This window comes from Babylonia areolata, chromosome 6 (assembly GCF_041734735.1).
Source record: "Babylonia areolata isolate BAREFJ2019XMU chromosome 6, ASM4173473v1, whole genome shotgun sequence".
Lineage (NCBI taxonomy): Eukaryota > Metazoa > Mollusca > Gastropoda > Neogastropoda > Buccinidae > Babylonia > Babylonia areolata.
The window spans coordinates 49,735,934-49,760,207 of record NC_134881.1 but is presented as its reverse complement, the minus strand read 5'-3'; the positions used below and the strand labels follow the sequence as shown (position 1 = coordinate 49,760,207).

General features: G+C 39.4%; 1 protein-coding gene across 5 annotated transcripts in view; it reads right to left on the bottom strand.

Moving 5' to 3' along the window:
- The window catches only part of LOC143283114 (anoctamin-1-like), a 358,246-nt gene that overhangs the window by 45,509 nt on the left and 288,463 nt on the right, over window positions 1-24,274 (bottom strand). For all 5 annotated transcript variants that reach the window (XM_076589234.1, XM_076589235.1, XM_076589232.1 and 2 more), the window contains 2 exons: window positions 17,989-18,141; window positions 2,826-2,878 (listed from right to left, as the gene is read on the bottom strand). In XM_076589234.1, the coding sequence (XP_076445349.1) occupies window positions 2,826-2,878; window positions 17,989-18,141 (206 nt within the window). The remainder of the gene's footprint in view (window positions 1-2,825; window positions 2,879-17,988; window positions 18,142-24,274) is intronic.

Sequence of the window (24,274 nt, the reverse complement as noted above, 5' to 3'; positions counted from 1 at the left end):
CATTTTACATTTGGTGTCAACAACACTGCTCTCAGCTGGTTCAAATCATATCTCACCAACCGATTCCAGTCTGTCATAGTTAATAACTGTCAGTCTGAATCCGTTAAAGTCGAACACGGAGTCTCACATGGATCTGTTTTAGGCCCTGTGCTCTTCACACTGTACTCTGCTCCTCTCGCTGAAGTCATCAACTGCCACAATGTCAGTCATCATTCTTATGCTGATGACACTCAACTGCAGGAAAGCGATACCCATCAATATTTGTCCTCACTCTTGCAAGAAACATCTGACTGCTTCCTGGACATTCAAAACTGGATGACTCTCAATAAGTTATAGTTGAACGCAGACAAAACCGATACAATGATCATAGGATCTAAACAAAAACTGTCTTCCATCACAATTGACACAATCAAACTTGGCAGTACATCAATCCCTCTTTCCAGGTCAGTCAGGAACCTCGGCGTTGTCCTTGACAACACACTGTCCATACAAAAATTTATCAGTCAGACATGTCAATCCTGCTACTGTCAACTGCAGAGCATCAGTTCCATCCAGAAATATCTGTCCACTGATGCAACATCTAGACTTGTAGTTTCTCTCATCCTCTCTCGCCTTGATTACTGTAACTCTCTACTGTATGGTTTGCCTGCTTCATCCATTCAGTCCCTTCAGTGCATACAAAACTCTGCTGCCTGACTTGTCCTCAGAAAGAAAAGATCAGAGCACATCACTCCAATTTCCAACGTCTCCATTGACTCCCTGTCTCACACGGAATAAAGTACAAGATCAGCACTCTATGTTATAGATGTATTCACAAATCTGCCCCTTCCTATGTCTGTGGCTGCTTTCACCTCTACACCCCATCTCGCTCTCTATGATCGGATTCAGATCCACTTTTTACGTATACCCAGATTCAAACACTCCACTATCGGCCGCCATTCTTTCTCTGTCTCTGGACCTTGCTTTTGGAATGAACTTCCTCTTTTGCTTTGTCAAGCCTGGCCTTAAAACACAGAGACAAGTTTTCAATCACTCTCACTCCCCTTCCCCTTACACTGTAGGATCAGATCGAGTGACAAGGGAGAATGAGGATCAGAGTGTGTGTTTATCATTCACAGTCAGTTCCAGTGTGAAGGTAACTCTTATTCTACTTTTACTTTGTTTTTCACATCATGAATGAGAGGCTGCTTTTTTTTTTTTTTTTTTAATTTTTTTTTACTTACTCAAGTACAGGATGTTTGAGAGTTGGTTATGTCAGAAAAACTAAGGTGAGACATCCACATCAGTAAATATCCATTTAATTTATTTAGAATGGAACAAACTGCTGTTTTGCAGTATTTTCCATCAAAATTCTAATGATCTGGGTCATGATTCATACGCATGTGAAGGAATCTTTCAGCCAAAGAATTTACAGTTGTTACAAGCTGTTTCTGTATCTACAATCTAAGCAACAGTGAATGCATGCCCACAAGGTTCCAAACACAATCAATTCAGGAGAAAACCTCATGGACTATATCTTTATCATATTTATTATAATTTCTGGCCTTTAAAGTGATGTAGCAAATACGGTGCAGAATTCACAGAAAAAAGTCATTTTGAACACACTCAATAAGTAACATCTGCTTAAAAATCCTAAAAGGTGGAATTTCCTCCATATTGCTTGGTGCAATATGACACTGCTGACCCTAGATTTTGTTTTCTGAAGTGAGGTCATCTACTGACACTGGACAGTAATCCTGAGTTGTTTATCTCAGCTCTGGAATCAACTCTGTTATTCTGTCCCATCTTCTGTTTATTTGCTTCGTCATCTGCCTTTTCATCCGCCAGTAAAATTTCTGCCAGTCTGACTTCATTTGAACCTGTGCTGTCATCAATCCCCAGTCTATTTGCTTAATAAATCAGAATCCAGACTGGCTCTGCTTCCAGTCCAAACTGTCATCTTGCTTTGCACATTCAAAAAGATTTCAGTTTTCTGACAGCTGCTCAGATCTATCTTCTGTTTCTTCTTTTTTCGCACCACAAAGTGAAGACTTCAAGACTCTTCACAGGCTTCAAGTTGAAGAATCTGGTATGCGCAAAGAGTATTAAAATGACATTCAATCATCAGCCACTCCACATCTAAAAATCACAAAAAGCAATGGCAGCTCATGCATGCTCTGTCACCCCCCACACCATCACCCTCACAAACACACACACAAACAAACACTAATATGCATGAACACATACCTTCCACTTAAGATTACTTCAAAACACAATAGCATGACCACCACAGCTAGAGCATTCATCTCTGTTTATCAATAATGAGAATAACAATACTAAAAATTGTTCACCACCATAACACAAACCACAAGAATCATAATGTTAGAGTAAAAGACATAAACAGATGCAATGAAACAAATAAGAATTTATCACTTAATTTCCTTTTCCTCCAAACAGTGAATTGTGACCATGTTCACCTTAAATTCGGCATCATATATGATCATATTTTAATCCAATATGATGCTGACAATTATGGTCAATAAACTGGAGTGTCTATGTGGAATTTTGAAGAGGTAAGATAGAAGCATGTAAGTGTTATTCTTTGTGATCATGTGTGTTTATCACATATGTTGTCAAATATGGAGTTTGCTGTAATGTACTGTGGTGGATCCAACTGGTGGTCAAATTTATTTTTCTGACACAGCACAAGTCACGAGGGTCAAATTTGAGTAAAACATTGCACCTTTTGGGTCAGAAAATATGGATTCACATAACAAAACTGCTATGTGAATGCATCTTAAAATTTCCCTTTATCACCAAAAGCATTTTTGAAGTGTTTTACTTACATTACTGAAGACAGCAATACGGGAGATTCCATACAGTACACTGTACCAGATGCCTAGAAGGAAAAGCAAAAAACAAAGCATGAAACCATTACATGACACTTATACCCACTACTTTTTTTTTAATAATAGCAATATGTTGGGATTGGCAGTTTAACCCTCAGCCTCCCAAGGGATTCAGCAAATAACTGGATCCTATCTGCCGAGAAATTTTCATATAAAACGGGTAGGTGCAGAAAAAAATTCTGGATGATTAATTTCTCAATGACATGAGTAAAAGTACATATTTTCTGAAAAGAAAATGAATGGACAATACAGAAAAAAAAATGTTTCATTTTGATCAATTGAATATGTGATCCACAAGATTTTTTTTTTCTCCAAAATAAACATTACACATACACATGAACAAATACACACATAATATCCCCAACAAAGAAATGTCTGGATCAAAATTAACAGCCAAAAGTAATGTCAAACAAACTGATCTGAAAATAGGCATGCCACCATGCCCACCTGACTGTCCCACTCCCTTCCTCACCTGACCTCGTGTCTTTGTTCACTCTGCATACCTTAATCTGATACCTCCATACATGCTGTGTGTGATAGACAGGCCCACCAGAGGTAGTAGGAATTCCTACATCTCGTGGGCCTGTCTGTCACATACTGCATGTTCTGTTCTGAAGTCAGTCAATGCTGTCTGCTTGCAAGGTTGAACTGTTATGCTGTGTGGGTGAAGAGTTGGCTGATATTCATCACCTTCCTCTTCCAAAGAATTGTCAGATTGCAGTTTATCTTCTTCTTCTTCAAACATTCATTTCCTAAATCCAGTGTCATGCCATTTATTTTTGCTCACACTCGGCTTTGACAAGACATCGCCATTTTGCTTGCCTGCATAGATAATGATTTGATGACATGCTCCAGTCAGCCAATAAAATCACTTAAAAAATACATTAATTTGAAAACAATGCAAAATTGTTCTTGATGAAAACTGGGGAGATCAACGAGATGCCACAGATCTTGCCACTGCCTTCTTTACCAGACAGCAGCAGCCCAAGGAGACAGTGATCAACTACGCATCCCATCTTCAGCACCTGTGGACCAAGGTCAACAAGGCTGAAGATGGGGTGATCCAGGTGTCAGCGACCATCCTTCGCGACGCCTTTGCCAGAGGCCTTCAGCCAGCTGCACTCAGGCGCGATGTCAGGCGCTTCATCTGTGACCACCCTGACACCACCTTCGAGGCAGCGAAGAAGGAGGCCCAGCGATGGGTATGCTTGTTGGAAAATATCTTTGTGCTAGTATTTTTACAGTCCTGTTTTAATGCATTGGTATTTTAAGCAGTTTCGGTCTGTCTTAGATGTGATGTCATTTTTTCTATCTGGTTATTTTTAATGGGCATGTGTGTGTGAGTGTGTGTGGGTGCGTGTGCGTGTGTGTGCGTGCGTGCGTGCATGTGTCTGTGAGATTACAATGCTCTGGTACACGTGTGTAAGTGTGTAGGCATGTTAGTGTGTCTGAACAGAATTCTATGTTAGAAAATAAGAAATATTTTAATTCTTATGCAATTTTGTTTTTAGTGCAGTTGATATTTAATGTCAGTGTGTGTGTCTGTAAGGGAGGGACATTTATATATCTGTGTGTGTGTGTGTGGGGGGGGTGTTCTATAAAATGCATTTTGTTTTAATCTAAGCCTTATTTATTTCATAGCTTTTATAATTTTTAGTGTGCTTTTACATTCATATGAACACACTGGATGTTTTCCATTGTCAGATAGCAGTTGATATGTTTTTTGAGGCATGTTTGTAGTCAACTGTGAAGTAAGGCGCTTTGAGCAGCATTGGTGCTGGATATCGCGCCATAGAAAAACTATGTATTATTATTATTATTATTATTGATGGCTGAGGGAGGACAGCCAAACCTACAACACCTGCCCTTGCGTAGACAACACCACTGTTGCCTGCCTACAGACTCAGCTGGCTACACTCACAGCTGAGAACACCAGCCTGCGACGTCAGCTGCAGTCTCCCATGCCAGCACACCACCCACATCCTCCACAACCAGCGCTTCATCCTCGTTGCTGTGCCGCTGACTGCGCCCCAGACCCTCCACACTGTGTCTGGTGTGAGTGGTCTGGCCACACCGAGACAGTGTCGCCACAAGCGACGCTACCAGGCCAGGCAACAGAATGCTGACCACCAGCCTGCAGCTCCAGCCCACAACCAGTGTGTCACTACAATACACACTGGACAACCTGGGCTGACTCCAACTGCACCAGCTCCAAACCAGCAACGCAGGAGATGACTGACAACACATGTGGTCAGCAAGCAGCATGTCACTGCCAACCACATGCCTACCCCCTGTCAACAGCACTTGCGACCCAAGCTGCCACTGGAACAGCTGCGCAGACTTCAGCTTGCGACCCCACCATTGGGCCAGTCCTGTCTGCATGGCCAGCCACGCCAGCCCTCAGCTCCAACTGGCAGACCAATGTGCTGACCCAGCAGCATGACAGAGTGATCTGCAGGAAGGGTGTCCTGCATCGACAGGTGATGGACCCTAAGGGTGGGGCGTCTGAGCAGCTGGTGCTTTCCAGCAAACTCTGCCTCCAGGTCCTGTCATTGATACGCCAATGCTGCAGGCTGCAGAGATACTGCGACCCCAGGTCTACTGGCCTGGCATGTACCACGACGTGGAGCAACACTTCTCCAGTGGCCCATCCAACAGCAATACCACCCAGCCTGCCTGCACCCGGACCCAGTCTTTGGAAAAAAGGTCAGTCCCTTCCTCTGCAGCAGCACCAAGGTGCCGCAGACAGTACAGATGTAGACAATGGAGGCGCCAGAGCACCACACCCGATGCTGTGATCCCACAGGTGGTGTACCCACCTGCAGTCAGCCCCATACTGCAGAGGCCCAGCCAACCACTACCTGCTGTCACGCCGACTAACCCAGTCCCACTGCACCACCAGGACAAGGTGTTACACTCAGACACGGACACTGACAGTGGTGTGTGGCTGGTCAGGCCCAGACCTAGACCCAGGACATCAACCCTGCAAGCTGCACCAGAGCCACCTCAACTACCAGCTCCCACCCCTAGGCGATCCACATGGCTGGCATCCAGGGCACCACTAACTTTGTGAAGAGACTGGTGAGAATCTTTGCAAAAAGAACATTTTGCAGCCAGAACAGTGACACTGCAAATGAACAGTCATGATGCCAATACCCATGTTGTTTTCATTCTTGTTGAACTGAAGCAATGCTGATTATGTTTTTTTCATGTTCCTGTTCATGCTTTAATTTTGTTTTCATTTAAGATATTTCTGCATAATTCATGTTTTATGTTTTTTTCTCTTCTTGCTTAACCTGTGATCTAGCTTGTCACAAGGTCTCAACAATGCAAAGTATGTCTATGAACATGCTATCATAATTCATGTTGTAATCTATACTATGTACGCTAATCTACATGTGCATCTGACAGTGATATGATACATAGATTGATATGCACAAAAATGAATGCTTTCCAACTTCATAGTGTATTTACCTAACTGGGACCCCTTCTCTATATCAACTGTTCAACATTTCACTCTGCTATCAGTTATCAGCTGATTGTCTCCCTTACCTGCTCAATAATTCTTGTTTGATGCTCAGCTAAGTCTGCTCACAGGAATTATTTTTAATTAACCATTGCGAACGATGGATTTCAAAAGATGGGGGACAAGCTATAGCAGACATTTTTTTCTCAACTAACTGCCGGTCTACAACAACCCGCCAGAATGTGTGATGCCATTCCCGGTTTGAATGCAAAGCCCATTCTAAACCTATTCTCTAAACACCTATTAAATCAAGTCTCTGATCGTTTGCTGTAATATTATATTTGTTGTGCTTACACACACACTTTAATCAGTTAGCAGCATACTTGATTTCATTTTAATCGTTCGTCAGTCTAAAGATTTCAACTGATGCTAAGCTTACATCATTCTGTCCTCGCCACACAAACACTCCATAACCAGTGTTGCCATTGGGCGAGCCCTAATCTGTGTTTGTGCTGCAGCGTATTTAATTAATATCTCTTTTATCAGATCAGTAAACTGCAAGTATTATATACTGGCAGAATTGTCGCAATTTCTTCTTTAGATCTATTCCATTTAAGTTTGCCTATGTTAAATTGATTTAACTCTTTGGAGATGCGCCAGCGCTTCGGCGTCAGCGCTCTGCCCGCTCAGAATGACGTGCCGTAGTGTAGGATTCGGTGGATCGCGGAATTTTTTTTCATACACTCAGCAGTGTTCAATTAAAGAGAAACTAATCAGGCTGTCTTGAGGGATGAGTCTAGGAAAAACTGAGTTATTTCCCCTTGACCGTTAACTGCGTGAAATGATTTTTTTCTACACTTTTCTGGACTGGGTGAGAGGTCGATCTTTACACAACCAACCAGTGTTGTGATCTTTTATTTTTTTATTTTTTTAACAGTTTGATGTGCAACATTTGACTTCAAACTAATTCATGAGAATCAGGGAACCTTACTGTGTGAGAAAATCATTTTATGCTGTCTTGTGGATTAGCTGATGGATATAACATGCCTGGTGGGTACAGTATATCTATTTTTCAATTTTTTTTTTTTGTTTTTCAGTATTTAGTGACATAATTTAAAATATCTTTAAAAATATTTAGCAGCATTTAATAAGAAAACTGTTTTAAAATGTTAAAAGATGAGACGGTAAACTTTCCAGTGATATATAATTTGTATGTCTTTGTTTCTGTGTGAAAGTGCGTTGAATGTTTGAAATATGTCCATATTTGCCTGTCACAGTAAAACTACATGCACTATTTAACTACGTCTCCATAGAGTTAACGCAGTTTGTAATTTTCTGCAATAAGCTCGCTAAAACTGACCCTTTTCAGGTGACTTAAGATTATAAATTCACTTTAAATAATCAACACTTCATTTTATACTGATCAGAAAGTAGGTGTTGAGCTCTTTCTTTTGCGACCTATCCGACATAAATCGGTTCAGGAATCATTTAGAAATCTATCACTAAACACCTTGTAACAAACACAAAGCTGAGCAAATTTAGGAGCATTTGAGCTGATTCGCTTCAGGGACCAAGTTAGCATCAGTGCAGTTCGCTTAACTTGCATAAATTGGCGGAGTGGGTGATCACTGGTCACTTTCTACCTGGTCAGTCATCTGACCAGAGCTGCTCTCTCTCTCTCTTGCTGTGTAGCAAGCAGTTTGTGTGTGTGTGTGTGTGTGTGTGTGTGTGTGTGTGCGTTGTCCCAGAAGCTGACATCTCGCTACATATCACAGCACTGTCTTCTTGTTATTTCCTCTTCTCCTCATCCTTGTTTTATTTCCTCTTCTCCTCATCCTTGTTTTATTTCTTCTTCTTCTCCTCTTCGTATGTTCTCGTAAATATTGTAAATAAAAAAAATAGAAAACCCTTTTGTGACTGGCCTCTATATGTTCCTGGCCTGTGCACAGGGATTCTTTTCTGTCCTTTAATTCAGTCAATCATTCAGTTCTTCTGTATCATACCCTTATATACCACTCCGGAACACAGCTACATAAACAAGAGAGAGAGAGACAGACAGAGAGAGAGAGAGAGAGAGAGAGAGAGAGAGAGAGAGATGGAAAGACTTGATAAGCATGTGAGTGGGAAAGATCGGCATATGTGTGTGGATGTATGTGTGCATGCATGCATGTGTGTGTGTGGTATCAATGTGAGAGAGGACAGAGAGAAAGAGAGATGGACAGTTTGGGGCACACTGATCTAAACACTCAACACACAGATTCTAGTATTATTTCAACATCACATCCCCCAAACCCCTCCCCTTCCATTCCTTCACCTCATCATTAAGCACATGTGTCTGGACATGCAAGCGCTCACACACACACAAACACACAGAGAGCCCGAGAAGCAATGTCATGCAATACAGACACAATAGCCAACAGCAATAGCAAAATGTACTGACGTCCAGACACAGAGGCCACACATACACATCCACACCAACCCACACACACAAACATAAAAAGCTAACCTCATTGCTATGATTTTTGTCACGTAACAAATGGCCCTAATGACAAACAGTTCAAGTGGAAAGACAAAGATGGAGATTTTGACATTTTGTCACTTTTATGTCAATGGCCATGAGGTCCTTATGACATGGGTGAAAGTGTCAAAATATTTTCATTGCATAATAAAACATTAGAATAATATGAATGAATGTGGTGAAAATAAATACTGAAACAAAACAAAAAGAAAGGTCTTTCTTTGAAGAAAAATGGTAGCTCCAACAGGCCACCCAACACATGATAATAATTCTGTTCATTCGTCTATCAATGAAACAGATTCCATCACTTGTTACAAAGAAATTGAATCTATCTAACCACGCAGTTTGTAACTGTGAGCAGTGATTTTTGCCTTACCTTCAGAGCTTCTGATATAAAATTTGCCCTCGTTTATCACTTGTGATCTTCTGAAGTCAATATGCTAAAAAGATCTTTTCTGTTTGCAGTATATCTTAAGAAATATCACACATTAATTTCTCAAATTATCATAAAATTTACAAATGAATTTCAGCATCAACTGTGGAGTTTCACTTAGGGCATGGAAAATCTGTGAACGGTACGTCCTTTTTTGTTGGCATTAAAGCCTTGAAACCAGCTGTACTTTCCTTGTCTGGATGCCAATTTTGCTTAAACATATCAAGCAGTCTTGATTTAAATTCTAAAATAAAAGTTGGCCCATAACCTATGCCTTGATGCATCCACACAGTTGCGAAACCATTTTCAGACAAATGTTCTTAGAAGATTGTGCGTGTGTGTGTGCATGTGTGTTTGTTCTTTAGTTTAACATCTTTTCACAAGTGATATTAGATGAGGGTATGGAAAAAATTGGCCCCGAAAAGGAAACGAAATGACTGTATGTGCATGCAAGTATGCAAATGTGTATGAGTGTTAGATAATGAAAATAACTGCTTGAAGTTTTGTTTAAAAACAAACAAACGTAACGATATAACATCTTTGTAATGAAAAACTAACAACTATAACTGTGAACCAACTGGACTATTTAACAATGATTTGAAAAAATCGTACATTAGCAATGGACTGCTGAAAATTGTCAACACTGAAGATGATTTCAGCTAAGGGATGTCGAACTTAATCCCCCAGGATGCCTACATGAAGAGATATTTGTCAGTGCAACTGTGTACACTTCGATGCCATAATTACAAGATAACTCATCAGTGAAACAGTTTGACTTTTCCCTGGTTTGAATTTAGTTCTTTGACAAAACTAACTGGTAGCTTTAGCTTGGGGAATCTTTCTAGATTCTATTGATAGCTAGAAACCCCATCTATGTCATGAGGAAGTCCTTTATTTGATTTGGGTGGGCCACTACAGCTTATGACAGAGTATGGCATAGCAGACTGTTATATAAGCTGAAACAAACTGGTCTGTTGGGTCATGTTTATGAATATGTTAAATCCTTTTAACCTCTTGACTGCGCTGTTGACGTACGGCATACGTCATGAAATGTTGCTCACCAATACTGTATTGACGTACGCCGTACGTCATGTTACAATGTTCTATGTTTCGAGTCCTGCATTACAGAAAATACAATCTGCTAACCATCAAATTAGCTCCCCTGAGAGCTCTTTATCTCCTGAGTTCCATAAGCTAAAATTATTCACCTCATTGTCATATTATGGTGAAAGTTTTGCAAGTTTGTACGAAGCTCAAGTTGTGTTTGCAAAGCCATGGCTGAACGCAGACAAACCCCAACACTTGCACTAGTACTGGAAGAAATCCTTCACGATGCAAATAGTAGAGATGAAGATTGTGGACTGAATGAGATAGAACGGCATGAAGTTGATGCCGAAGACGCTGATTTTGACATGTAGGGGGGTGGGAGTTGGAGTTGCTTGACGAAACTGAAGACAGACAAGATCAGCTGATTCAAGATGCAGGTGGATGTTTACGAGGTTTGTCAGTTTATTATTTGCTTTCTGTTTGTTTAACAATGAATATGACCGCATTGTGTGTGTTTTGAATGTGTTAGCTGTGGTAAGTAGCTTCATCAGTCACTGATCAGTGTGTGTGAGTGAGAGTGAGTCAGTCACGTTTGTACTGTGTGTGACTAAGTAGGCATGGTCGCTGGCTGGCTCATTGTTGATGACAGCATGTGTCGCTCGCCTAGAGCTTTCTACATATTCGTTCCCGAGTGTGTATTCATTTGTTGTTGTTGTTTTGTGTGTGTGCGTGTGAGAGAGAGTGGGGGAGGGGGGGAGGGGAGGGGGGGAAAGAAATGTTTATAAAACTGAAATCAGAGAATGATATACAGAATTGTGTGCCTGAATTACTTTGTAAATGCAACACTTCCAGAAGTGTGTGTGTGTGTGTGTGTGTGTGTGTGTGTGTGTGTGTGTGTGTTGTCATTTTGTTTTGTGTGAGAAAGAGAGAATGAATGGGGTGTGGCATACCAGTAACCAGTTTCAGTGTATGTGTGTATTGGGGATTTGGGGTGGGGGTGGGGATGGGGGTAGGGTAGGTGTGTGTGTGTTTGTATTTCACCTTCTGAAAACAATCAGAAATAAAATGGTACCATTTCATTTTTATATGTAAAAAACAACAACAACAAACACACACAACCCCCCCCCCCCCCATCCCCCCCAAAAAAAAAATCCTCCAAAAACCCAACAAACTTAGTCTTTTATGCAATGTGTTTCAGGTACGCAGCATGGTGATGATCATGATGTTCATCCTGGACCATCTGGAGTTGACAACTTGCCACAAACCTACAGCTGAAGACCAGCAGCAGCAAGACCAAAGGGCAGTAAACAAGCCTCCAGCAATTCTGGATTACAACAAAAACATGGGTGCCATGGACCATCATGACCAACAGCTGCAGCCCTACGATGCCACAAGGAAAACCCTGAAGTGGTACAAATAGCTGTGTATAGCTGTGTGTGTATTTTCTACCAATTGCCATGCTGAATGCACACATCCTCTACAAAAAAGCAGGCAACAGCAGTACACTCCTGGACTTCCAGAAGGATGTAATTAGTGCCACGATTTTTGGTGACCAAGACCCAGACACTGCTAAAGATGACTACGCTGTTCATCTGTGTGGACGACACTTCATTGATGTCATCCCACCTACCCCACAGAAGGCCCGGCCACAAAGGAGGTGCAGAGTCTGCTTGGAGAAAGGACAAAGAAAGGATGTGAGGTTCTACTGCCCAGACTGCCCCAGCTAACCAGCACTGTGTCTTGAAGACTGTTTCTGCAAGTACCACACACAGCGTTTTTACTTGTGATAGATGCTGGGTGAGTACACCCTTTTCATTCTTTGTGTGGACTGTGTTGGAGTCTTATGGACCTGGACACTGTTGCACAGCCTTGACAGTGTGTGTGGTTGATCACAACAGTCACAAGAAAGACTGGTTGATAACCTGGTTGATGTTGTAGCACATACATAATGGAATGACAGTCCCATTTTTTTTTTAAATTGCATTTTATAGAATTTTTGTCATACTGACTCATTATTTGAACATGTGAGTATTGAAAACAAAAGCTTGGTTCATTTTCCTTTCATTTGATGTATACTTTTATGCACTTATCTTCAGTACTTTTTGAAATATAAGCAAATTAAAATCATTGGCGTGTTGTTTTTCTGAAAATTTTCTCAGCACAGGCTATAGCAAAAAGTACTAGCAGTGAAGGGGTTAAAGTGGAAGATATATAGTGGTGAAAGTGGGAGTAACTTTATCAACCTTTAGGCCTAGAAGTATGGGAATCCCGCAGTGTTCCATTATTTCTCCATTGTTGTTCAACATTATGCTTTATGATTTACACACGTTTTTCATCATATAAAAAGCGGGCTCAATATGCTGGTGATATCGCTATATGGATTCAGACATCCTTGAGGAAAAGGACAAGCCTACATTACATCAATTATGTACAGAAACTTTTTCTGGGTGAACTTGACAGACTAAATAGCTATAAGCACTCAAATGGTTTTGAGTTTTTTTTTAGCTTGAGCACTTGATCCTCTTCAATGATGATTATAATACCAACAAACTACCACAATATTTTGGGGGGAGCACATGAAATATTTTTCAAGTCGGAAATAAAATTTCTTGGGATCCTACTTACTTCAAAACTAAACTGGAAGAAACACATTAATCCAATAGTGACTAAAGCAGTGAAAAGTTTCATTTCTTAAAAATTGAAAGTCACCCACCTTTTGGACAAGACTCCAAAATTCTGTTACATTTCTCCAAAATTCTGTTACATTTAGCGGTCTCTCTCGTAAGATCAAGATTGACCTACCATCAAGAAATCTTCTTTTCTGCTCCACTAACATTTCAAAAGAAGCTCTGAATCATTGACAGTAAAGCTGTGAAACTGGCTTTAGGGTACCTGTGCATACTAAGACCTCCGAAGCCTATAAGCTTGCGGGTATTTTACCACTAGATGAAATATAAAAAGTTCTGCTATGTAAATACATAGTGAGATATACAGCAGTGGAGGATTTTGTGGAATTAAATATTAGGTCTGATAATGATTTTTTTTTAAATGCACAAAATAATTCAAATCTACAAATCATTCACACATAGGTGTTTTAGTTATTCTACATTCTTCAGACACTGATGTACATGATATGGCACCTCGTGTTCTGGTGCCCCTATCCCTCCCTGGGATTTAACAAAAGCAAACGTCAACACATGTGCTTCTGACACAACAAAAGGAGAATGTCCACAATAACAGCAGCATCTGTAAGAACTGATTCAGAAGAAAATTTTTATAATCATTTAACCCCTTCACTGCTAGTACGTTTTGTTATAGCCTATGCTGAGAACATTTTCAGAAAAACAAGAAAAACATGCCAGTGATTTTAATTTGCTTATATTTCAAAAAGTACCAAAGATAAGTGCATAAAGGTATATATCAAATGAAAGGAAAATGAACCAAGATTTTGTTTTAAATACTCACATGTTCAAATAATGAGTCAATCTGACACAAAAATTCCATAAAATGCAACCACATACACTTTCCAGGTTGAGCAACAGTGTCCTGACTCTAACACAATCCACACGAAGAATGAAAAGGGTGTACTCACCCAGCATCTATCGCCAGTAAAAATGCTGTGTGTGGTACTTGCGGAAACAGTCTTCAAGACACAGTGCTGGTTTGCTGGGGCAGTCTGGGCAGTAGAACCTCACATCCTTTGCCCTTTCTTCCAGCAGACTATGCACCTCCTTTGTAGCCCGACCTTCTGTGGGGTAGGTGGGATGACATCAATGAAGTGTTGTCCACACAAACAGCGTGGTCATCTTTAACAGTGTCTGGGTCTTGGTCACCAAAAATCATGGCACTAATTACATCCTTCTGAAAGTCCAGGAATGTACTGCTATTGCCTGTTTTTTTTTGTAGAGGATGTGTGCATTCAGCATGGCAATTTGTAGAAAATGCACACACAGCTATTTGGTCCATGGCACCCATGTTTTTGTTGTGATCCAGAATTGCTGGAGGCTTGTTTACTGTCCTTTGGTCTTGCTGCTGCTGGTCTTCAACTGCAAGTTGTCAACTCCAGATGGTCCAGGATGAACATCATGATCATCACCATGCTGCATACCTGAAACACATTGCATAAAAGACTAAGTTTGTTGGGCTTTGTTGTTGTTGTTTTTTACATATATAAAGGTTATGAAATGGTACCATTTTATTTCTGATTGTTTTCAAAAGCTGAAATACAAACACACACACACCTACACCCCCCCCCCCCTCCCGCAACACACTGAAACTGGTTCATGGTATGCCACACCCCCTTCATTCTCTCTTTCTCATACAAAACAAAATGACAACACACACACACTTCTACAAGTGTTGCATTTACAAAGTAGTTTTGGCATACAATTCTGTATATCATTCTGATTTCAGTTTTGTAAACATCATCCCCCCCCCCCCCCCCCCCCCCCCCCCCCCCCGCCCCCACACACACACACACCAACAACAAATCAATACACACTCGGACTTGGGGAACGAATACACTGAAAACTGTAGGCAAGCAACACACGCTGTCATCAACAATGAGCCAGCCAGCGAACCACGCCTCCTCGTGCAGCGTTGGTCACACACAGTACACACGTGACTGACTCACTCTCACTCACACACACTGATCAGTGACTGATGAAGCTACTTACCACAGCTAACACATTCAAAACATACACAATGCAGTTATATTCATTGTTACAACAAACAGAAAGCAAACAATAAACTGACAAACCTCGTAAAAATCCACCTGCATCTTGAATCAGCTGAACTTGTCTGTCTTCAGTTTCGTCAAGCAACCCCACCTTCCACCCCCCTGCATGTCAAAATTGGCATCTTCGGCATCAACTTCATGCCGTTCTATCTCATTCAGTCCACAATCTTCATCTCTACTATTTGCATCTCTACTATTTTCTTCCAATGCTTGTGCAAGTGTTGGGGTTTGTCTGCGTTCAGCCATGGCTTTGCAAACACAACTTGAGCTTTGTACAAACTTACAAACCTTTCACCATAATATGACAATGAGGTGAATATTTTTAGCTTATGGAACTCAGGAGATAAAGAGCTCTCAGGGGAGTTAATTTGATGGTTAGCAGACTGTATTTTCTGCAATGCAGGACTCGAAACATAGAATGTTGTAACATGAAGTACGGCGTACGTCAATACAGCATTGGTGAGCGACATTTCATGAAGTATGCTGTACGTCAACAACGCAGTCAAGAGGTTAAAAGTTTACACTGATGGCTCGGTTCTGGATGATAGCAGTGCAGGATCTGCTTTTGTGATTCTTAGCCTAAAAACAGAAAAATCATATTATTTAGGTTAGGGACATTCAATTTTTACAGCTGAATTGGTGGCCACCCTTATGGCCTTAAATCATCTTGTTCAAATACCAGTGATAAGTAATATCCTATTTTGTGTTGATTCTCAATCTGTTCTAAAAAGTTTGCTCCTTTTCAGAAAAATCAGAGAGATTTATCGTTTGAAATCTAAAACATTACATTTAAAAATCATTACTAAGTACATAGCAAGGCTTTTGTGTTTTTCACTCAGCGTGAAGACCTTTCATATTGTACATTCGCCAAAGTCGTGTGGTTTTTTTTTTTGGAAATAATAGATTGCACACAATTCAATGCATATTCAGTACTGTGCATGTGCCGGCGATTATCTGATAACTTGACACAAGAAGTTATATTTGTTTTTAAACTTTTGCTATGAAGAAATCTATCAATGATTCGCAATAACATTCAATTGAAAGGAGACAAATAAGGCTGGTAAATTTTGTTGAGAGAAAAATTCGTGCAGCAAATAATGTTTCAGAACAATAAACAAAAATAAACAAATCATAATTTCATTCCAAACCAGTTACTCTCAAGTCACACCGCGCATGCACATAAAAATACTTTCCTTGATAATCTCCCTATATATGTTCCGGTTTCAATTTGAGCATTGGTACTTTAAATCAGTGGAGCATGGCAGTTTTTTGACATGAGCGCGATTGTTCACGGATTCCGACAATGAGAAGTGATCTGGAGGGTATTCATGCCAAAGATATAGTATCATGAGACGTTTGAGACTTGGTGTCAGTCACTGACTTTTGTAAGTAGACAATTACATGGTCAGCAATTGTAGCAGATGATATTTCCTATCAACCGTAAACCACATGATCGTACCTACGGTTCAATGCGTCTTCTTCAAAGTACAGTGAACTTGAGCATAAGTGTGACACAGTCTAACAGATAAGTTACTACACAATGATACCCCCCCAGCCCCACCCTTCACCCCACTGCACCCTTGTTAGCTGCATGGTTTGTTTTTTTTATTAGATCTCCATGAAAACCAGGCTGCTTCATATTTCTTCTTCCACAACAGCTCGCCTGCATTCAAAATTACTGCCAACATCTCATTTTCACATTTTCTGCCATTTCCCCATGGAGCATAAAAAAAATTAAATATGCATTTACACTACCAACCAACTAAAATACTACAATAATTTATACACACACACAAACACACACACACACGATACATTCTCATTCTGTGAACTGCATTACATTATACAGTGTATATATCAGATCTATGTATATATATATGAACAAATATATGTATCAGACTCAGACTAAAGAATCAGGACTGGTTTATTCTCTATACTTAATAATATAATTACACCCACACACACAAACACACACAAATATAAATACACACACACACCACACACACACACACATATATATATATATAAACACACACACACACAAATATATATATACATGCATATCTATCTATCTATATATATATCTATATATATACAAACACACACACACACAAATCAAAATAACATTACTATCTTGGCAAAAGAAACAATGTGCTTAAGTCTCGACACTCACAGATCACAAGCAAGTTAAGAGAGTATGTACAAGAAAATATAATTACACCCACACACACAAACACACACAAATATAAATACACACACACACACACACACACATATATATATATATATATATATATATATATATATATAAACACACACACACACACAAATATATATACACGCATATATATCTATCTATATATATATCACTCACAGACCACAAGCATGACAGTAAATTCTGGCATGTGAGAAATACACAACTGACATAGCACACACCTTCCAACACATACAAGCACATTCACACATACACATGAAACACACACAAGTCAGCACACAATCATGAATAGTACACAATCAATTATACAACTAAAAAATTCTGAAATTCTCAAACTCACTAACTATTAGTCATTTTATTTCATACTGGAAAGGGATGAACTGTTGAAAATTATTCAGGAGGGGAAAAGGTGGGTATCAAATTTAACAGTAACAATTCATGTGTTTGTGTGTGTATGCACATATGTGTGTTGAATGTTAGAAGGTGTGTGCTTTGTCAGTTGTGTATTTCTCACATTTTTTTCTAAATCTATCTAAAAAAAATAACACTTGTATTATCATAAATAGATGATGGGATGTTCACTGATAAGACTGTTTGGTGTATGCTGAATCACAGTTTGATAATTGATGAAAGCCCTCTCCTCACCTGATGACAGGTGGGGAAAGGAGGAAGTATACACATACCAATGGTTGCTGCCTTGTCAGCGATGGGACGTCTAAGCTGGGTGATGAATTTACTGGCATCTACCCGAATCTCCATCACATTGTTCAGCAGTGCAAACAGTGGAGCCAGAGGGAAGGCAGCACAGAAAATGGTCAGGAAACCAAACTGCAACACTGAAACCACACGGTTAATGTTCACAATAAAACACCACTGACAGTACGCTGTGCTTTTTTATGGACAGCTATACACTATAGAAGTGTAAGTGTGAAACTTAAGCATCTTCTACTCACATGGTATATCCCAATTCCCCCATATACACTCACAGCTATCCCAATTCCCCCATATACACTCACAGCTAAGTTCACTCCTATCTAGAGTCCTCACTCAAGCATTCCAGGAAAGTATCAATGTCAGGTCACCATCAGGCCCCAACCAGAGAAGGCCCTGTACTGCTGTGTTACTATGGTGGTGCTCAGTGCAGCTTGTTCTGATTTAACAGTAAAAAAAAAAACACCAACAACCCCAAAACCCACACAGGATACCATTTACTGCAGCCAACTGATGCCACATATTGTTTTATCGTGTTTATCATGGGCATCTTCAACTCCAACATGCATGAAGAGACAATAACTGTAAGCAGCTGCAAAAAGAAACAGGATGAGTGCAGACAAGGACTGTTTACTTTGTGATGAACAGACTGGTATAAAAATGACTTTTTTTCTTTCTTACCAAATAAGTAACCCAATGTCCAACCTATGAGGCACAATTTTTTTCTTCTTCTGATACATGTCCAACCTATAAGGCACAATGTTTTTTTTCTGAAATATGTCTCCTGCATCTTAATGGATGCATGTGCCCTGTCTGTGTCTAAAAACTAAATTCTGACCATCACTTGCTTGCCTCTCACAACAAACTCAATAACTGACAAAATACTTGATCACAATAAATGCACTTGGTCACAATGAACATCAACACTTCCATGCTTCAGTACTGCTGTTTGATTCAACATTATGTTCACCACTGTACTGAATAGAAACCAAAATGCATATGACACCAAATTCAAAGTGAAAGCAGGAGATGAATTTATTATTCAAAAACAGAGAAATCTGAAAAGTGAACTGATTGCCTTCCAATCATTTCAAACTTAAAAAGCAAGACGGCAGTGTGAACTGGAAGCAGGGTAAGCAGACTGGTTTCTGATTTAATAAGTTAATTCACTGGGGCTTGACAACAATGCAAATTCGACTGAAGGCTTCAGAATGGAAGAAATTGTACCAGCTGATGAAAAAATAGATAACAGAGCAAATGAACAGAATAACAGAGCCAACATGGCTACCAGAAAAAAACAACACAGATTCTGATCCTAATTTCAGAGGATGACAACATTACTTAGAAAACAACATCAGGAGTCAAAGAGCAATTCTGCAACAAACAATATGAAGGAATTTCTCTTTTTAGGATTTTGGCAGATGTGGTTATCAGTTGTATGCACCTTATACAAATTCAAAAAACTTCCTTATTTTTTAATTCATATGGCGTGCTTTACTCTGAATAAACTTATGGGCTGGAAAGTATTGTACATGCACAGGTCAAAACTGATAGTAGTAACTAGATTTATTTTAATCATGTGTCAAAATAGACAAAAGATCCAAATTACCTGCCAATTTTTTCAGTACAATTTCTGCTTTAAGTATTCATGAGGAGCAAAACCTAATCAGTCTCTGCATGTAGTAATTTGTATGGTCATTCCAGGATGCTTCTTTTTGTTCCCCTCTCAGAAATTCAGATGACATTTTCTAAATGATGGATAACAATTATAACATAATCAATCAATCAATCAAATCAAAAACACTTTATTAATCCACATCGAAATTAAGTTGTGCAATCACAGGCTTGTTGTAAACACTAGCATAAAATCATCATGCGCAACATAAGAAGAGATTAAAACTAGCCAAATAAGAATTCCCAATAGCTGACGATAGACTAACCCTCCACACACACCCACACCTCCCCCACACACATACTCATGTTAAGACAATAGAGTATTGCACAACAATATTTACAAATGAAAACATCCAACAACAAAAAAAGGTATACATTACTAAAAATGACATGCGTGCATGTACATACACGCACACACACTCCTACTCGCACACACGTTAAGACCATAAGGTATTGTACAACAATACATTTATAAAAACATCCAGGGAATAAATCGTATATATAAGTAAAATGCACACACACACTCTCTCACACACACACATACACATGGATGTAGGCATGTATGCACGCACATAACATATGTCATGCCAATAAAATTTGTACATTAAGATACATGAAATCCAAGTAAAATAAGAATATATTTAAAAATCACTTCCGATCACACACACACAGAAATGCTTGCCCATGCTCACCCGCTCAGTCCCACATGCACGCATAATGTCTGCTCCCATGCACTTGTCTGCTGGTGAAGTTCAGGTGTTGCTGTGGCGAGGGGGCTTGGGTGTGGGGGGGTTCACTCATGAGTTAGTGTATTGGATGTTTTGATTGCGTGCGTGAATGGCTGTAGGAATGAATGAATTAATGTAGTGAGATGTTCTTGCGCGTGGAGCTCTGAACTTACAACTTATGTCTGACCTTCTGCTATTGATGTCATCATGTAGTGGGTGTCTTTCATCTGTCAAAATTGTTATTAGTCTGTCAGTCAGTTTTCTATTGTGCATGTCGCTAAAGGTGTCTTGTCTTATACCCACCACCCCACCCACTTTCCAAATGACTTTTTCCAACCTGTCTTTGGTCAAGTTTCCCCCCAGCACACAGCTCCATATGTTAAAACGCTGCAAACAGATGTGTAAAACATTTGGAGCATCTGCTTGCATACATTAAAAGATTTCATTTTTCTAAGACAGTACATGTGACTGTTGCTCTTTTTAATGAGTGCAGTTGAGTTTTCATAAAAGACGCTAAAAAGCACAAGCCTGCAAAAACACAGTGTCACCACTGAGCGCAGCGCCACCCAGTCCATAGAATAAATAGCATAAAAAGGTTGTATGTTGCAAAAACACTGTTAGCTTTGTCACCCAAGATGTTGCAGATGCTTTACGAATCATTGTTGATGACAAGTTTAATGCCAACTGTGACAAATTCTTGTCAGATGGTTCATCTTGACAAGGAGATGACAGGAAGTGTGTGTGTGTGTAAGTGTGGAGAGACACAGCAGGGGGATGGGGGTGGGTGGGGGGGGGGAATGGATGTGCGCATGGGAGATGAGGCGTGGGGTACATGAGAAGTAGTGGGATGACTGTAGCAAGTTGTGGAAAACGAAGAGCTATAGTGTAGTGACTAACAGAGAGTTAAACATCCATATAACTGTAAAAAGCATGCTTCAAACAGAATCAATGAATTAAACTGGTCTTGACTGGAAGACAGATAAATCATTTAAGAAAGCCTCAGGGGTTGCTTGCTGTAACTGTCTTCATACAGTGATGGTAATACTGGCAGTCAAAACCTTTTAGCCTACACCTATAACAATCTTGTAGATCTGATGCATGGGATCCTGAGGATCTGCCCTCTCATTTGCAAAAAATCCACAGTGAGAAGGCACTCAAATGAAAGTTACATGGATGCCTCTGATCGATAATTGATGTACAATGTGTTTTATTTCAGTAATCATCTCAAGGCGTGAATCTACGCAAAGTAAGATCTGACTATCCTTTTTATGAAAATCTAGAATGTAGATTAAAGCCATAAGTATGGCGACGAACTCAGCAGAAAAGATAGAAAGACGTTTGCCCAGGTGGTCCATTTTCTCACTGTTCAATTCCAGAATTAAAAAGCTGCTACTGCTCATCAAGAGCAGAACCATCTGTATAGATTTTTTAAGATAATTTCAATATTCATTTTCTATATGAGAGCATACAGAGCTCTTTATTACGTTTGGAGAATCATTTTTTTGCAGATCTGTGTCGTCCATATCAAAGTTGGGTTTTCTCAATTCCCAGGATGGTATGGTTGAGAATGACGGTTTAACCGCAATATTTTAAAAATCAATATCTGAATCAATGACGATATCTTCAGTAAATGTACTGGTAGGCTTTGGAGACTAGATTGATCTTGCCCTTTTTGCATAATCTTTGCCTGATGTTAAGTGAACTTCATTTTTGGAAAAAGTGTCATAAACTGAGCTTCTTAAAACAAATTTTGTGGCAGATACTTTTCTGTGTTCAAGAAGGGGTAACATACCTGCTTCTCCATAAGACTGATGTATGTAATGGGACTCCAAGCGCGAGTTTATAGGCTTTGCAACACATACATTCTACTTTTTTGATAGGTATTGTGGTGCAATGAAGAATGCCTCCTGAGCACGTCAACTTTGAACGTACAAGAGCGATTGACAAATATATATGCGATTTGACATCCTGTCCCCAATGTTGTTTGCAAACAACCTTGAGAAAATTCAGACTTTTTCTTGCTTTATTATATACTTGATGTGGTGCTTCCTGGTAAGTTTGGATGTTAGATAACTCCCAGAAACTTGACAGTCTGTGCATAATTCATGACAATACCATCTAGAGTAAATACAGGGAGTTTTTCAGGATCATATCTCGAGTTATAAAGCATCATATTCATTTTCTCTAATGACAGGGTTAGTCCATTTTCTATCACAAATTTGCTAATTTTATCAATTTTGCACTGGTAAACCTTTTTTGTACATTTCAATACCCTGGTTGGAGTTTTGCATTTCATCGTCACCTTCATCCACAAACAGATATCATCAGCGAAATGCAATAACACTATTTCTTTTGATAATATTTTCTGTAGATCAGCTATCAATATGTTAAATAACATAGGTGCAATAACCGATTTCTGAGGCAAGTCGATTTTAAGTGGTTGTGAACTTGTGTTTCCTGCTCTTATTTCTATTTGTCTGTTCAATAAAAAGTCCATAATATAATTGTACATATGACCAGTTATACCAATTGTTTTAATCCTGTACAGTAGTCGACTATGCCATACTTATACAAAAGCCTTTTCAAAAAAAAAAAAAAAAAAAAAAAAAAAAAAAAGTTGCTAGAATATTTTTCCGTCTTGCAAACTGTTCTTTAACTTGTGTTGTTAATTTTACCAAATTGTGGACCACCCTTGTCAAAAAACCAGCTTGGTTGAAAGGGATTACTTTGTATTTTTCACAGTAACGTACCAACATATCTAGTATATTTTTTTCCATGAGTTTGCATGTGTGGGATGTTAAAGCAAATGGTCTGTAACTGTGTTTGTCTGTTTTGGGTTTTCTCTGTTCGTGCATCGGGACAATAACTGATTGTTTCCAAATGAGCTGAATTTTACCTTAACTCCAGCATTTCTGAAATAACGAGTGAAGAATATGTATCATATTCGGTGGTAAATGTTGCAGCATTTTATTTGAAATTCCATCCAACCCAACAGATGTTTTCTAGTTACTGAGATTAAAATATATTCTTTGACTTTGTGTAGTGCAATTGAACAGTTCATGTAATAGTCAGTTATGGTGCTGGGGTCCTTATGTATTTCATAATCTTCTTGGTTTTCTCTATTCTTTCCTTTTTCTCTGTTAGTCCACTGGTACTACTATTTTTAGCAAACATTTAAACAAAGGCTTCAGCCTTTTCCAAACTAAAGGTAGATCTGAATTCGGTAGTTGTATGGGGCACTGAGGCAAATTAATGCAATTTTTCATAGTTTTAAGCCTTTCCCAGACCTTTTGTGTATCTTCATAGTTTGAAACTTCGTTCTTACAAAAGGACGACCAGTATTTCCTTTCTGCTTGTGCACTGACCCTGTTAGATTTGTTTTTTTGCTTTTTTTCATTTTAATGTGGTTTTCGATAGATTCATCTCTAATGTATGCTTTAAATGCATTTTTTTTTCTTCTTTGCTTTTTCACAAGTTTTGTTCCATCAGATAATACCAAGGTGCTTGTTTGATTTTGTTTCTCTCCCGCAGTACATCCCGGACATGGTGACCGATGCTGCCTGCCAGTAGACTGGACTTCCTCCAGGTTAACTCACTGGAGATGCGCCGGAGCTTCAGCTGTGGTGCTGCACATGCTCAGAACAATATGCCGTAGTGTAAGATATGATGGATCTCCTATTTTTTTTCCATACACTCAGCAGTGTTCAATTAAAGGGAAACTAACAAGGCTTTCTTGAGGGACCAGTCTAGGAAAAACTGAGTTATTTCCCCTTGACCATTAACCATGTGAAAGGCTTTTTTCCTCAATCTTTCTTGACCCGGTCAGAGGTCGTGACTCTTACACAACAAACATGGC